Source organism: Thermobia domestica, chromosome 13, assembly GCF_964235325.1.
Source record: "Thermobia domestica chromosome 13, izTheDome1.hap1.1, whole genome shotgun sequence".
NCBI lineage: Eukaryota > Metazoa > Arthropoda > Insecta > Zygentoma > Lepismatidae > Thermobia > Thermobia domestica.
In genome coordinates, this window is record NC_137466.1 from 8,679,549 (window position 1) to 8,694,095 (window position 14,547).

Sequence of the window (14,547 nt, forward strand, 5' to 3'; positions counted from 1 at the left end):
AGTTGCAAAGTAAAATTTTAATTAAAGTTGTTTATTCAACCCATAATTAATTAATCCAATATATTATTCTACTTCCAGATTTCTGTAATTCCTGGATGTTTATAGTTTCAAGCTTTCGACCCTCCTCTGTAGTTTTGGTCACGGAGGTTAAAAACAGGAAGAAATATAGAATCATCAAGGAATAAAAAGAAACGGACTTACCAAGGCAAGGGCTGTGTTGTGTAAAAAACAAGTTATCCAGTGAGTCAGCGATCTCCAAATGAATTGAAGCGAATTAAAATATGTCGGAGTCAATTCGCGCGACTTTCGTGTTCCTTGTTGAAAGGTTGCCAACTCATGTTATTTTTATTGCCATGCCAATGTTGTGAAAATTTTATAATCGTCACTTAACCACCCTTTATCTAGATTTAATTTGGTTTTTTAAATTAATAAATAAAAATTTTCAAAAACCAGTCTCTATTTCATTTTTAGTTCCAAGTAAAATTATTGAACCTTCTACCCTATGTTGCATTTCTTTTAAATGTTTCGATGAACCTGACACTGGATTTTCCGCTTTCGAATCTCTAATGTGTTCCTTAACTCGGACTTTTAAATTTCTTTTCGTTTTGCCTATATAACTCTCTTGACAACTGCACTTTATTTCGTAAATACCTGATTTTTCATTGGGATCCCTTTAATAACTCTTAAATTGTGTGACGTTCTTTTCTAAAGTCTTGGAGGTTTTAAGGCTGTACGGAAAATCTATTGTGTATATATTCTATTTAATGCAGTTGTCAATCTGGGAAAAATAGATAATCCAATCCATTTTTTTAATCGTTTATGTCGGTTTCAGGTTTATCAGAACTTAAATTTCTTTTAACCTGATTATACCAATTATTTAATAATGAGGCTGGGTACCCATTCACACTACCCAGTTTCATCAGATATTCAATCTGTCTGTAAATCTGTTTTTAAGGAAGTAAGACATATGACACGTAAAAATTTAGGAATTACAAATCGGAAATCGGTAAGTAGAATAATTGTTAGAATTCCTGAGCATGGTTTGCAATGTCATGTAATGTGGTTGTAATGTCAATATAATTAGTTCACAACCAAAGGCTGATATGAACCGGAGTTTGTTTTACTTCTCAACAAGACATGTAGTAATTACCATCTTCTCTTCACAACATTCAATCATCTTCTATAATGAGAATACTTTACAACAATCTCAATCAGAAACTTATTACAAATGTAAAATTTAGAACAAAATTTCCATACATTTATTATGGAGAACTCAATCCAAAGCTTCACTAATTAACAAAAATGTGAGTCAAGTTCTAGTCTCTATCATTCTGAATTCAGATTTTTTCTAGTTAATTTTAAACTTATTTATTACCAGAAAGTATTCAACCAAAGTAAGTATAACATTTGATAAGAGAAATGTTATGTTCCGACAACTCTATAAACACGCATTTTTTATATTAAAAGTTACCTACTAACCTTTGACTCTTTCCTTTTCAAGAGTTTCAATTTTCTTTTGAAGTTCTTCACCTAAAAGTTGATAAAAAAAAATGCATTTTCAAATTAACATTATTTGTACACATATTTTTAAAATTTACTTTAAGCACACGACAATACAAGAGAAATATGAGTAATTAATAATGCTAGTTAAAGATACGAGCTCGTATTATATATTAGACTACATTATATATAGTCTCTTCCATATAAAAGACACTGTATCCGTACTAAACCATGTTTATTGAACTTTTTTTTTTTTAAATAAACAACGCTGTTCATATAAGGATACGAAAATTCATGATCTTGTTGGTATGGAGACAAATTTATTGAGAAAAGCTACTTGGCAATAAACAGGAGATAACTAATGAACAGACAGTTAACGTCACGATTGGTTTGATGCATCGTTTTAACATCCAGTGGTGTATGTATGAACCCTTGTCAGTAGTTGTATTTTCATTTGAACACACAGTTGACTATGAGCTATTCAATTGTGCTGTAATATGGGCAAAATTATATGCTAATCTGTGAATTGCGATCTTACTGTTTGTATTCGCATGAATTAGTTGAATAGTGTGAAGAACATGAAAATAGTATAAAATGTGGAAGAAAAAACAACTAAGAGTCAAAGCACGTATTCAAGTGGTCATTTTGAGAGAAGAGTCATTCTCAGCGATCGAGTGGAGCAGTACGTCAGACTTCTGAAAGATAGTCACAAAGTAGCGTAAATATTACACGGAAATGCACTGATTATTCAGAAATAACTTCTCTTAAGGACAGGTTCACTGAAGAAAAAAATAAGCAAACAAAACAGACGTTAACCACTCTGGAAGAACCGACACAACTATGGAAGAGTCATTTCCAAACGGTATCAAATAGGACGGTGGCCCAGCACCTTCAGATCTGTGGTCTTGGGGATTGCAGTAAAGAAATCATTCCTTCAAGCAGGAAACAAAGATACCGGTACTCCTGGGACAAGAAAAAAAAATCAAGTAAAATAAGTAAGACAGACTAGAATCAAGTAAGACTAGAATATCAACAATGGAAAAAGACACTCTGGAGCGACGAATCTAAATTTAAACTTTTCGCTTGTGGTGGCCATACACCGTGCTCGTGGGTTTTCTCGGGGTTCTCCCGTTTCCTCCCACTTTCTTCATTCCACCATTTCACTCATCTCTCATCAACACCGCCTCCTTTACCCTCACCGGCATAACCGTGGAACGTAAAACTTAAAGATTTCATTTCATTTTTTAAACTTTTCGCCCTCTAATGATAAAAGTTTGTGCGTCGTCACCCCGAATAGCGCTTTCATCTCGATCGTGTAATACCTACAGCAAGGAATGGAGAAGGTAGCGTCACCGTTTGAGATGGTTTACAGACTACCAAGTTGATAATTTAGTTTGAATTAATGAAATAATGGACAAAAAATGTTCATAATGTTTAATGAGGTATGGAATTCCATCAGGAATGCGAATTTGGGGTAGTAACTTCATCCTAGAAGATTACAAGTTCTCCAAGTTATGCAGTAGTTATGTGTAATGCAAAGAAGACGCTTCCACCACTAACAAATGGAACAGTCGCTATAGTCATCGGATTTGTTACCCTTGAGCTCTTGTAAAATGAATTTGACAGGGCAGTCCGTAAATAGATGCCAACGAATACTGAAGGTCTTTGGAAGACTTCAGAGCTACTTGAGTGGCACAGCTTCGCAAAAATTGGATAAATTAAACAAATGGATAGAATTTGTAAAGCTCTTATCAAGACAGAGTCGGCATTTCATTGAACGCAAACATACTCAATAAATTTGTCTCAGTGGAAACAGGACTATGTTTTAATTTCTTTATCTAGGCAGTGATTTTACAGAAAAAAAAATCAACAAACTGGGTTACATTTATTTATTTTAAAAGTTTTGAAAAATTAGTAGTGTGCTCAGACTTTTGACAAGGACTATATTATTTATCTATATTATATAGTTTGTAGGCAGTTAATACATAGTTATATCCGAAGAATATGAAAGTAACATGGTAAGTAATACTTTTCATATCAAAATAATTTAGTAGGTACACTCATGTCCAAAATGATTGTCGCATATCTATAACTGTCTTCTTGTAAGAATATAATTTGATAATGATTTTTCAGGGTACTTTTAATACTGATACTATATGTATAATCCGGAAATGTACATTTGTGGTAAATTTCATAGGAAAAGAATTATAAATACGAAAATTAGAATGAGTAAAACAAAATGTTGCTAAATGGACAAGAAAGTTTTATTTTCATTTTATTTTTCTTATTTACTGCTCTTTTGGCATGAAATTTGCTACATACATGTCTTTGCCGATTATATAGATATTAGCATTATAAGAAATACCGGGCGAATTCCTTATCAAATTATATTCCTACAACATATTTATAGACATACGACAATAATTTTGGACATGAGTGTACATATGAAAGCGTGAGTGGGCTTAGCAGAATTACTTTGTTGCTGTCATGAAGTTAACCCGGACGGAGAGTGAGGAACTTAAAGCAACATAACTCCGTTCATATTCAGTAACAGTGGAATTACATACAACCACGGGAAGGTCCCACAAGTTGTCGCTAAAATCTGATTGCCACATAGCACATCTGATAGGGCATCATGAGAAATGAAAATTAGCAAAATTTAAGGTGCTATGGGCCAGAAGGATAGGAGCTACGGGCTTCAAAATTTAAATATCAAAAAAAAAAAAAAAAAAAAAAAAAAATCATGAAATTACGTATGTTTAAAGTAAATATATAAAAAAAACTTTAAAGCAATCAAAAGTCGCACAATATAATGAGAATAAATTGCCCTATCGAAAACCACAAACAGTATTGCCATAAGTGAAGCAGTGCTGCCAACTCAACATAAAATATTTTGTTTGAAATAGCACCATATACAAGTGTTCACACATTTAATATGCACTATTATCATTAAACATAACAGTGAAGTGTAGTAGAATAGTGTTGCACACTGTTGGAGCTACTGTGCTGAAAATGTACAATGGAGAAGTCTGATATGTGGCAACAAAGGGTAATAAAGGAAGCTATATCTCATACTATGAATTTAGTTCAAATCCATAATACATAATGTAACATAGCAAAATGTCAAATTTGAAAAACGAAATTGAGTGATGCCATTTTTACGTCCTGTGTCAGCTCCGAAGCTATATAGGACGGGACTTATAATGTAAAGTGGGACCCGAACCACTAAAAAAGAGAAAGATAACTATGAAATGTAAGGTGAAAAGTATAACATAAACATGTCCGAGTCGGAATTGGAACCCGCGATCTCTAATGTGTCGGTTGTCTAGCCTTCTAAACCACAAGGGAATTCGGGCCGATTAAAAACGAAATGAGGTAATAATAAAATAATTATATTTCTAATGTGAATATGGTAATATTACAATGTACAAACATAATCATATGGTATGTAGGAGACGAAGTAAAAGAATATGTCACTCAACACGAAAGACATAAAACAAGAAAGTACTGTTCCAAATATTGATAAGATAATCTGGAGAACCAGTTTGAAGAATTAGAAAACATGGGTTTCATTCCTCGCGTGTATCATTTTGTTTTCGCGAGTTGTCTGCTTATTCACCGGGGCTACAGAACTATAATGTAAAACCCTCAATTTTTTCTAATGCATTCCTTTATTACCCTTTGTTGCCACATATCAGACTTCTCCATTGTACATTTGCAGCACACGTAGCTCCAACAGTGTGCAACACTGTACCACTATACTTCACTGTTATGTTTAGTGATAATAGTGTATTTTAAATCTGTGAACACTTGTATATGGTGCTATTTCAAACAAAGTATTTTTATGATGATTAAGCAACACTGCTTCACTTATGGCAACACTGTCTGTGGTTTTCGATCAGGCATTTTATTCTCATTGTATTGTGTAACTTTTGTTTTGATTGCTTTAACGGTTTTCAAGATATTTACTTTAAACTACATAATTCCATGATATAATTTTTGGGGATAATCAAATTTTGAACCCCCGTAGCTCTTATCCTTCTGGTCTATAGCACCTTAAATTTTGCTCATATTCATTTCTCATGATACTTTATCAGATGTGCCATGTGGCAATCAGATTTTAGCGACAACTTGTGGGACCCTCCCTTGTCAGACATCATAATTATTGCAATGAAGTTGAAATTTAAAAAAAAAAAATCCTTGGTATGATTTCTTAACTAGATCTTTACCCACGGCGTTTCGTGGAATATTACGTCGCTATGGAACAATAGCTGATAAAACTGTACTATGCTAAAGAAGAACTATATTATCACTCAGAGTTGATTTATAAATTCCAACAGGCGAAGAAATTTCCCCAGAAGTAAATTTTTCAAAAAGAAAAAAAAAAAAAGAATAATTGCTATTCAGAGAAGTAGATTACTATCCAAAAGGCAAGGATACTATCCAAAGTTCTAACGGCCGTAGATCATAATTATTATGTTGTAGGAACCCACGTAGTCAATTGTGCAATCAGTCATAATTGCAGTATTATGAGGCCATCCGGCGATAAAATATAATTAAACAGAAGTTGCCTGAGTAGGTGTGCAGAAAGCATCCAATGATCAACTGAAGGATAATAAAATAAGCTTATTATATTTCATTTAGTCCACTAACACTCTCTTCACCTGGTTCCACTAAAATATTCACAAATCACATGGCGTCCACCATTTCAGTCCTTGGTTCTTCTACCTTTACGCAGGACAAGGTAATAAATATGTGCCATCACACACTATGCGCACAGCAGTACAAAAACGGCACGCGCTAACGGTACAACAGGTTGCAAAACTCACTGATCGATTCTTTCCAGTTCCAGTTACCTCCCTTACGGGAGAAGTCCCGGCCTTAGAGCTCTGTGGACTGTTTCACTAATTTTTGTTTTAAATGAACATTGTTTGAAATAAGATCATGTATTAAGATGACTCGTGCCAAAATGGCCGAATTAGCCTGTTTTAATTATAAATTGTTTTTCACACTGTTAAATGTAATAAGGATAAGCGCCGCATAGACATATTGAAATTGAATAACAGTATATTAAAATTGTAACAAATAACAAAATTGTCAAAAAATATTGAAATGTAAAGAGTAAAAATTAAATAAAAACTGAGAGCAAAGATCCCCAATACTTAGTGTTTACAACGCCATCCCTTATTCTCCATCGATTCTTTCAAAACGGTGGAAGATTCCACTAATTTCTATGTCAATTTACGCCATTGTTATATATTGAGTAAATAGCCAGAAATAACAGTATTATTTATATGACTAATTGCTCTTTATTTAGGATTTTTCAAGTAATTTATTTATTATTTATCTATTTATTTTGCGTTCAAGAGATCAGAGTATTGTACATTTGTATATACAGTATAGAACATGTCAAATCATATTAAGCTCTATGTAATAAACTACTACAATAGTTTCTTATCCATCATATTAATCTTACAACATGAATCATATCTATACATAGATATACCACACCTTATCTAATCATCTACAAGGTTTTATTCATAGTGCAAGAATCTGTAGGATTTTTGGCATTTATTCCGAAGTTGGGCGTCCGCTTTCGCCACGTTTTTTCGCTGTTATCTCCTTTCCACACTTTCTGCAATTTGTTATTAGGTTCATTAATCCGTGCTCTTCACAAACTTTTAAAAGATTTTGATCGTTATCAATGTATTGCTTCACAAATGTCAAATCTGTTAGTTCATTGCCCTTGTACATTCGCCATGTTGATAACATAAATGCTCGTTTCTTTCCCACAATGCTACTGTTCGGTTACCTTGCGCCAAGTAGTTCCCTCCGCTCGTCGTATAGTCCCATGTTTGTAACCGCTTATATATAACAAATAAACAGATTTTTCGAGACTCATATATTATCAAGCACACAAACGATCAAATTATCCATATCTTTCCTGTAAATTTTAAAAATTTTGCTGGAAACGGACGCCCAACTTTGGAATTTAACCCGGATTTTTACTTATGCACTTTTATTAACTTGTGTACTTTTCGAATTATGCACATACATTCCAAAATATTAGTTTTTCCTGCTACTTATCCTCCATGGACGGAATGAGGCCATTCTCCACTGGCATCGCCACAGACTAAAGCGAGGATAGCTACCATTGGGTTAGAGAGCCGCCATATTGAATCCCAAAATCAAATATGAATATTTAGTGGGGCGCAAGTAAATATGAAACGAATATGACAAAAAAAAAATATCTGTTACAAGGTCACTCGTGACATTATCCGACTAGGTTGAGAAAGACAGTCGTCTACAGGGACGACATTTTCTAACCCTTGACAAAGTGACCGACATGTATATACTGAACGACTTAAGAAAGTTCCACTGACTTTTACCATCGTGGACTCTATGGTCTGCCCGAATTTTGAAGACTGGTTATTAGTACTAATGAGAACTATTTAGTTTTCAGTAAGTTTTACTTCATATTATTGTTTTCTTCTTTCTACGTGCAAAATCCGACAGAACTTTCTGGATACATAATGGAATGAATATTGATTTTTACTGATGTAATTGTCTTATGGAAGCATCATAATGTTTACTCTGAGTTAACGGAATATTAAAATTATGATTATCGTTATTATTTCATTAAGAATGTCTCTTTAAAAACAGTCGCAGACATCATAATATTCTGAATTATTGTGGTATTTCGACTATAACCACTATTGGGTATTTTGTCTAGTCAAACTAAGAACTATTTACATGACACCTACCGGTTCACAATGGTGTCTACAACCAAGGAGAAAGCAATTTTTACCACTGATATGAGAATATTTCATGATATCTCCAACTCCAGTTTAAATACATTTACTAATTTTACTCTGGTAGTGTGGCAAACATTTTATTTGTGGTTCTTTATTCCATAAACAAAACACTGGTACAACAATATTAATAACTGATTCAATAAATGGCGAGAGACATACTTCATGTATTGAAAATTTTGATAGCTTGTATGTTACGAAAATGTGTTGTGAAGTTCATTGTTTCAGCGTAGCAATAGTTATTAGGAAAAAAAAAAAAACTTTTTGTGCTACTACGGATTAAAATATAAACGTAATTCTTATTTCCAATCAAATCTCCTTTCTTCGTTGTAAGCTCTCCCACGCCCCATATCGACCCATAGGAGAACTGAAGAAAGCTAAAGGACCAAAATACGTGAAGCAGAAATATGTTAATTTAGTACACATATTTGGCCCGTTACTTTAAAAATCTCCACGAAAAGATTGCCTACCGAAATTACCATTGTCTCATTGAGAGTACGGAAAACTAAACATCAGTTCAAATTATGAGAAAATCACGTAGTGTAAATTAATGCCACGCACTTTCAACTTAGGATGCCGACTCATGTCATTTGTTAGGCTTTGATTCTTGAGTGTAAATCTGGTTTAGATGTTGCGGTTTGTGTGCCCTGTGCAAAAGAAAGTTAAATTAAAACTAACTAAAATAGTTATGTCGATCTATTGAAATTAAGTTTACAAAATAATGTTTCGATTTACATGCTAAAAGTATTTTAATGGTACTGAATACCTGCCTATATTTCTTGATTTATTTTAATGCTTTATATGAAAAATATTTTTCTCTTCTCTTTGAAATGAACCGGAATTTCAACAGTTTTACTGATTTCTTTTTCAAAGCTATTTCAATGTTCCTTTCTTCGTAAAATTAAGTTTGTTCCATAGAATTTAAATGTTTAATAACTAAATTTCATTATTATCATCTATTCTGCCTTTATTGGCAAGTCACTTGCTGCAACTGAGAAGCTTCCATGCTCCACGGTCTTCCGCTAATCTCTTTCTCCTCACGTACGATTTTTCTGTTTTGATATAGTCCATTAATTGAAATTTCCTTCGCCCCTCTCCCTCTTCCCTGCCACCATACCTTATAGCACGTCCCTCACGATACAGTTCCTTCTTAGCCAATGTCCCAACCAGTTTCTCTTCCTCTTCTTAATAATATCTAACATTGTTCTTTTCCTCCACTATTTCTGACACCCTTTAATTCGTTCTCCGCTCGACTCAGTGGATTCTCTCCATTCTTCTGCACACCCACATTTCAATAGCTTCCAGTTTGTTTTCATTATTTTTGCGTAATGTCCAGGTTTCTGACCCATACAGTACAATATTATATACGAAGCATTTCATGAGTTTTTTTCTAAACTTTATATTCAAGGTCCCACAAAATAGTATTTTGTTTCTCCTAAAGATACCACTTGCCATTCCTACCTTTGCTTTTATTTCACATTTGCACTTCATATTATTACTAATAATACTACCCAGGAACTAGTCATCTGTTTTATTTTCTCCCCTCTTACTTCTATATTTGACAACGACCCCTTCGTTCCAATTACTCTATTATGGCTTTTGTCTTTCTAACATTTATTTTCATCCCGTATTCTTCACAGCCCTTCATCAAGTTTTCTAATATTTTATTGATTTTCCTTTCAGATTCCCCAACAAGTGCTATATTATATGCAAACCGTATACTCGTAATCATTTTACCTCCTTCATGTTTATTAAATATCGGAGGACAATGTTAAATAATGTATATATAGTTCAAATCCATTTTGAAAAACATGAAGGAACATTTGAAATCAGGTCACTAAAATTCCAGTTCAGTTTAAAAAAAAACTCCCCATATGAGTCAATGGAATGTAGTAAAAAAAAAAGAAAAAAAGAAAAGAAACTGCGTAGCTACTGTGTACGATTAGTTACAGCAAGAACATACGATTATGATTATAATTATGTTACGCATACCTATGAGCAGTGTGCAATTGTGTTAGACAAGTTTGTGTGTTTCCAGTGAGTTTCGGGAGTCTTCGGTTCCGATATGAGCCGAAATCATTCGTGTTGTCTCGTGGTGTTGAACAAAAATGTGCCTTTGTTAGTATGAAGTAAGGAGACATAGCTTTTTTGGTTGTGGTTAAAGAACATGGACTTATGCTGGGAGAGAATGCATTAGGTAGAAGGCATGTATGTGGGAATACAATAAGGCCTGAGCACAGGATTTTACCTTTTCAAATTAAGTCACATGTGAGTGAACTACTTAAGAAGATAGAAGATCGTACAAACCACATCTATATTGGGGCAGTTTTTCAGGAGACAGTCACAGCTAGTGGTAGTGGAGGTATCTACGGTACGCAGATAAATTTCACAAATCCAGTACTTGCAGTACGAACAAGGTAAGAAACTGTTTTTCCCAATCATTAGTAAAACATTATGTTGGTACCGGTAGGCGTGTTCTATAACACTGTGGATACTCTGATAATTAAAGATAAGTAGCATTGGACAGCCATGAATGAACACGTGCTTTAAGAATTATATACTCAAAGTGGAAAAGAGATTAGCTCAGAACTACAGTGACATATTTCCAACATGAACAGGGTCTTGTAAATTTCTCCCTCACATTTATTCTTTCACTTCATATGTTTGCAGTCAAGCAACAGTACAAATAGCAGAAATTACCGTCTTTAACGTTTAGCAGAGTCGCATCGTACAAAGGAATGAGCTTCTTTATATGGTTTTAGGTCTATAAAATATTGTATTTGCCATATATTGTGATCTTGTAGGAATTACAAATGATTCAAATACAAACCAGGGCCAGCCCTAGGTAAGTTGCCGCTCCGTGCAATGACATCTCCCCCCCCCCCTCTTTCTCCAGAACAAATCTTAAAAGCCACAATTTTTATTTGCCTCCCTTCGTTGTTTGTGATGGGGTAGGATAAGGACACTCGAACTTAGAAAGACCTAAACACTACAATCTCGTTGTGTGATTTTTTCTTTAAATAATCTATTATGTTAATGAAAGAAAGGAAACACCTGCAGAAAAAAGATTGTAATCCCTTTTATAGAATATCGAGCTTCAATCTCAAAATATCAGTTTGCAATTCCAGTGCAACTAGCTCTTATCTTTATTCCTTCTATATTTCTTTAAAGAAAAAAATCCACCTTCAATGATAAGGAACTTATTCGTGACAAAGACGAGACCAGTTTTCACATCAAAATTGTGATAACTAATTAAATGGAACAGGTGTTCGCTACTGTTCGAAAATTCAGTTCTTGTATTTGACAGCAATCAAAAAATTCATTCTGAGATTTGTTTGACTATTTGCTTTGGGACTGTCCATGTGGCCTTAAACCGACGAGACCTAAACATGATTTATCAATGTAGTATTCAAATAGGTCAGTTTATTAAGTAACTACGATCATCAAGTGTTTCCAACACCAAATATTTATTTTCACTAATATATTTATAACAGATTTTGCTGCCTCGTGTAAATGCACGTGCTGCACATATGAATGAGCCGACCCTGACCCAAACCAATGATCGAAGTGGTGATTGTCAGTTCTAGATGTATCAGACTCCAACAGTATTATCCACAGAATCTTGCGTAAGAAATGAAGCAAAGAACCTAGCTTTCAGAAAGGTATTTTGAACGAAGATGATAAAAAGCGGAAAAATAAATATAGTAAGTTGAGATTGGAGAAATATTAACGGAAACCAATTCCTTCAATATAATAGATGAGAATGATAAAGTTACAGAATACATAAATTAGTGCTGTTAATATCGTAGAATACTAGCAGATTAGGATATACTGAAAGGTACTTGTAATGTAGATTTCAGCAACCGATGTAAATAATCCTCAGAGGCGGTGCAAAGTTGAAACTTAATTGATAGCAAATGTCACCTTCTGAAGTAGAAATAAATGATGGGAAACTTATAAGAGGGAACGGAGTATATTAAAAGCTAAAATATGTTAACCATACCAATTATATTTCCTTGTCTGAAAGTTTCTACCTGCCTGGTATTTTATTATAATAGGAAAAAGTTTTGACTTTTTATCAATAATCTGAATTTAAATCTGGAACCAATCTTGACTTAACCTGTTTTTTTTTTTTTCAATCAATTAGTGATTGTATTATAGCTATTTTTTTAAAAATCTTCAAATTAGCATTAATTTTATAAACTACAATAATTTAAGTCATTTCTCCTCTCGGAGGTATAGGACACTATGCCCATTTTGATCAAAATTCAGTTTCTTATACACCTACGTCAATAAAAAATACAACAAATGCAAATCAACTCAACTCTGTTTCATAAAGAACGTAGTGGTAACATTTTGTTACAATAGTTCAACAAACGGTAGCAGAAAATAAATAAAAGCAACAATTGGCATGATTAAAATTACTCTCCTCTAAACTATAATAAATGTGACATAATGTCCTATACCTCCGAAGGGGAGATTTCTAAATCGTATTGAATGGAATTTCAATATATTCACTATGGCATAATTTATAATAAAGAATATCTTGCTTACTTTACATTACGAGAACTTTAGTTATTCTTGTCAAGGATTTAAAAATTATAGTCAAGGATAAATAAAATTTATGCAATATAAGGCAAGCAGTATACTCTTTATTATAGACTTTGCCGAAAATGCGAATCTTAATTTACTACGCACAATTTATACATTTTTCTACTTTTTTATTTTATTTTATTTTATTTATTTATTTATTTATGGTTACATATAGATCACAACAGGTATATTACCTATTGATAATGACCTAGTCACTTTGTATATAGTTACAGCATGCATGAATTCACATACATAATTACAAATACACATTTATAGATATGGCCATTTTAATTAATGAATCTTCAATAGGATTGCACAATAGTTCTTAGAGAACGGTCATTTATGGTAAATATATCAAGTTCAGGGTTACTTTCAGCATAGGAATTAAAAATATAACACATTCTCCTAATAGGTGACATGTATAGCGTATTTGTTCTAGCAGTAGGTAAATGAAAAGTAATATTTCTAGGACGCGTGCGTTTACATGGAACATGTAATTCTAACTGGAATAGTACATACTCAGAGTCTATATTATTTTGCAATAATTTCATTAAGAAAATCAAAAGTTGGGCGGTACGTCTGTCTTCGAGAGATGAGATATCGTGCGTACGAAGGAGGTCGGTATATTTTTCGAATTTTGGATATAGTCCGGTTTCCTTATAAGTTAAGTACCTCACAAAACGAGGTTGAATCGCTTCAAGACGTGTTTTGTTTTTCTGACTGTTGGGATGCCATATGATTGAAGAGTACTCAAGTTTGGATCTAACGTAACTATTGAACAGGGTTTTAAGAACATTAGTATTTGAAAAGTCAAAGCCAAGTCTGATTACGAAGCCGAGGTTTCTGTAGGCTTCACTAACAATGCGATTGATATGATTGTTGAAGGAAAAGTTGGAGCTAATAGTGACCCCTAAATCAGTTACAGTGTCCACTCTTTGTACAGGAGTGTTGTTTATACTGTAATTAAATTTGAGATTATTAGTTTTCTTAGTGAATGTAATAACGTTACATTTTTTAATGTTAAGATTAAGTTTGTTCGATATACACCAAGTGTGTAGTGCGCTTAGATCTTCTTGTAGTGCGAGAGCATCGTAGGGCTGGGAAATTCTTCGATAGAGTTTTACATCATCAGCAAATAATAATTTAGTACAATTTGGTAGCACATTTGGGAGATCATTTATAAAGATTAAGAATAATAATGGACCAAGGTTTGAGCCCTGAGGGACCCCTGACGTTACAATGAAACTTGAAGTTGTTATATTTTTATAAATTATATGTTGTCTGCGATGAAAGAGGTATGACATTAGGAACTGTCTCGCTTCAAGAGTGAAGTTGAATGAAATAAGCTTGTTCAATAATATATCATGATCCAGTGTATCAAAAGCTTTACTGAAATCCGTATATATTGCATCAACTTGATTTCTATTGTCAATTTGCTCCGCAATGAAGTGTTTGAATTCAGCGAGATTAGTTGTAGATCTCTTCGGCAGAAAACCATGCTGATATGAGGATATTAATGGTCGAATATGATTAAAAATTCTTTGATAAATGATAGATTCAAATATCTTAGCTGGGGCAGATATTAAGGCAATGGGCCGATAATTTTGAACGTCATGGTTGTCGCAGTTGCTTTTTGGTATTG

General features: G+C 33.4%; 1 protein-coding gene across 1 annotated transcript in view; it reads right to left on the reverse strand.

The window, feature by feature from the left end:
- The window catches only part of LOC145669112 (uncharacterized), a 166,687-nt gene that overhangs the window by 61,105 nt on the left and 91,035 nt on the right, over nucleotides 1–14,547 (reverse strand). Inside the window, exon 8 of the mRNA XM_081737453.1 lies at nucleotides 1,480–1,530. Within this exon, the coding sequence (XP_081593579.1) occupies nucleotides 1,480–1,530 (51 nt within the window). The remainder of the gene's footprint in view (nucleotides 1–1,479; nucleotides 1,531–14,547) is intronic.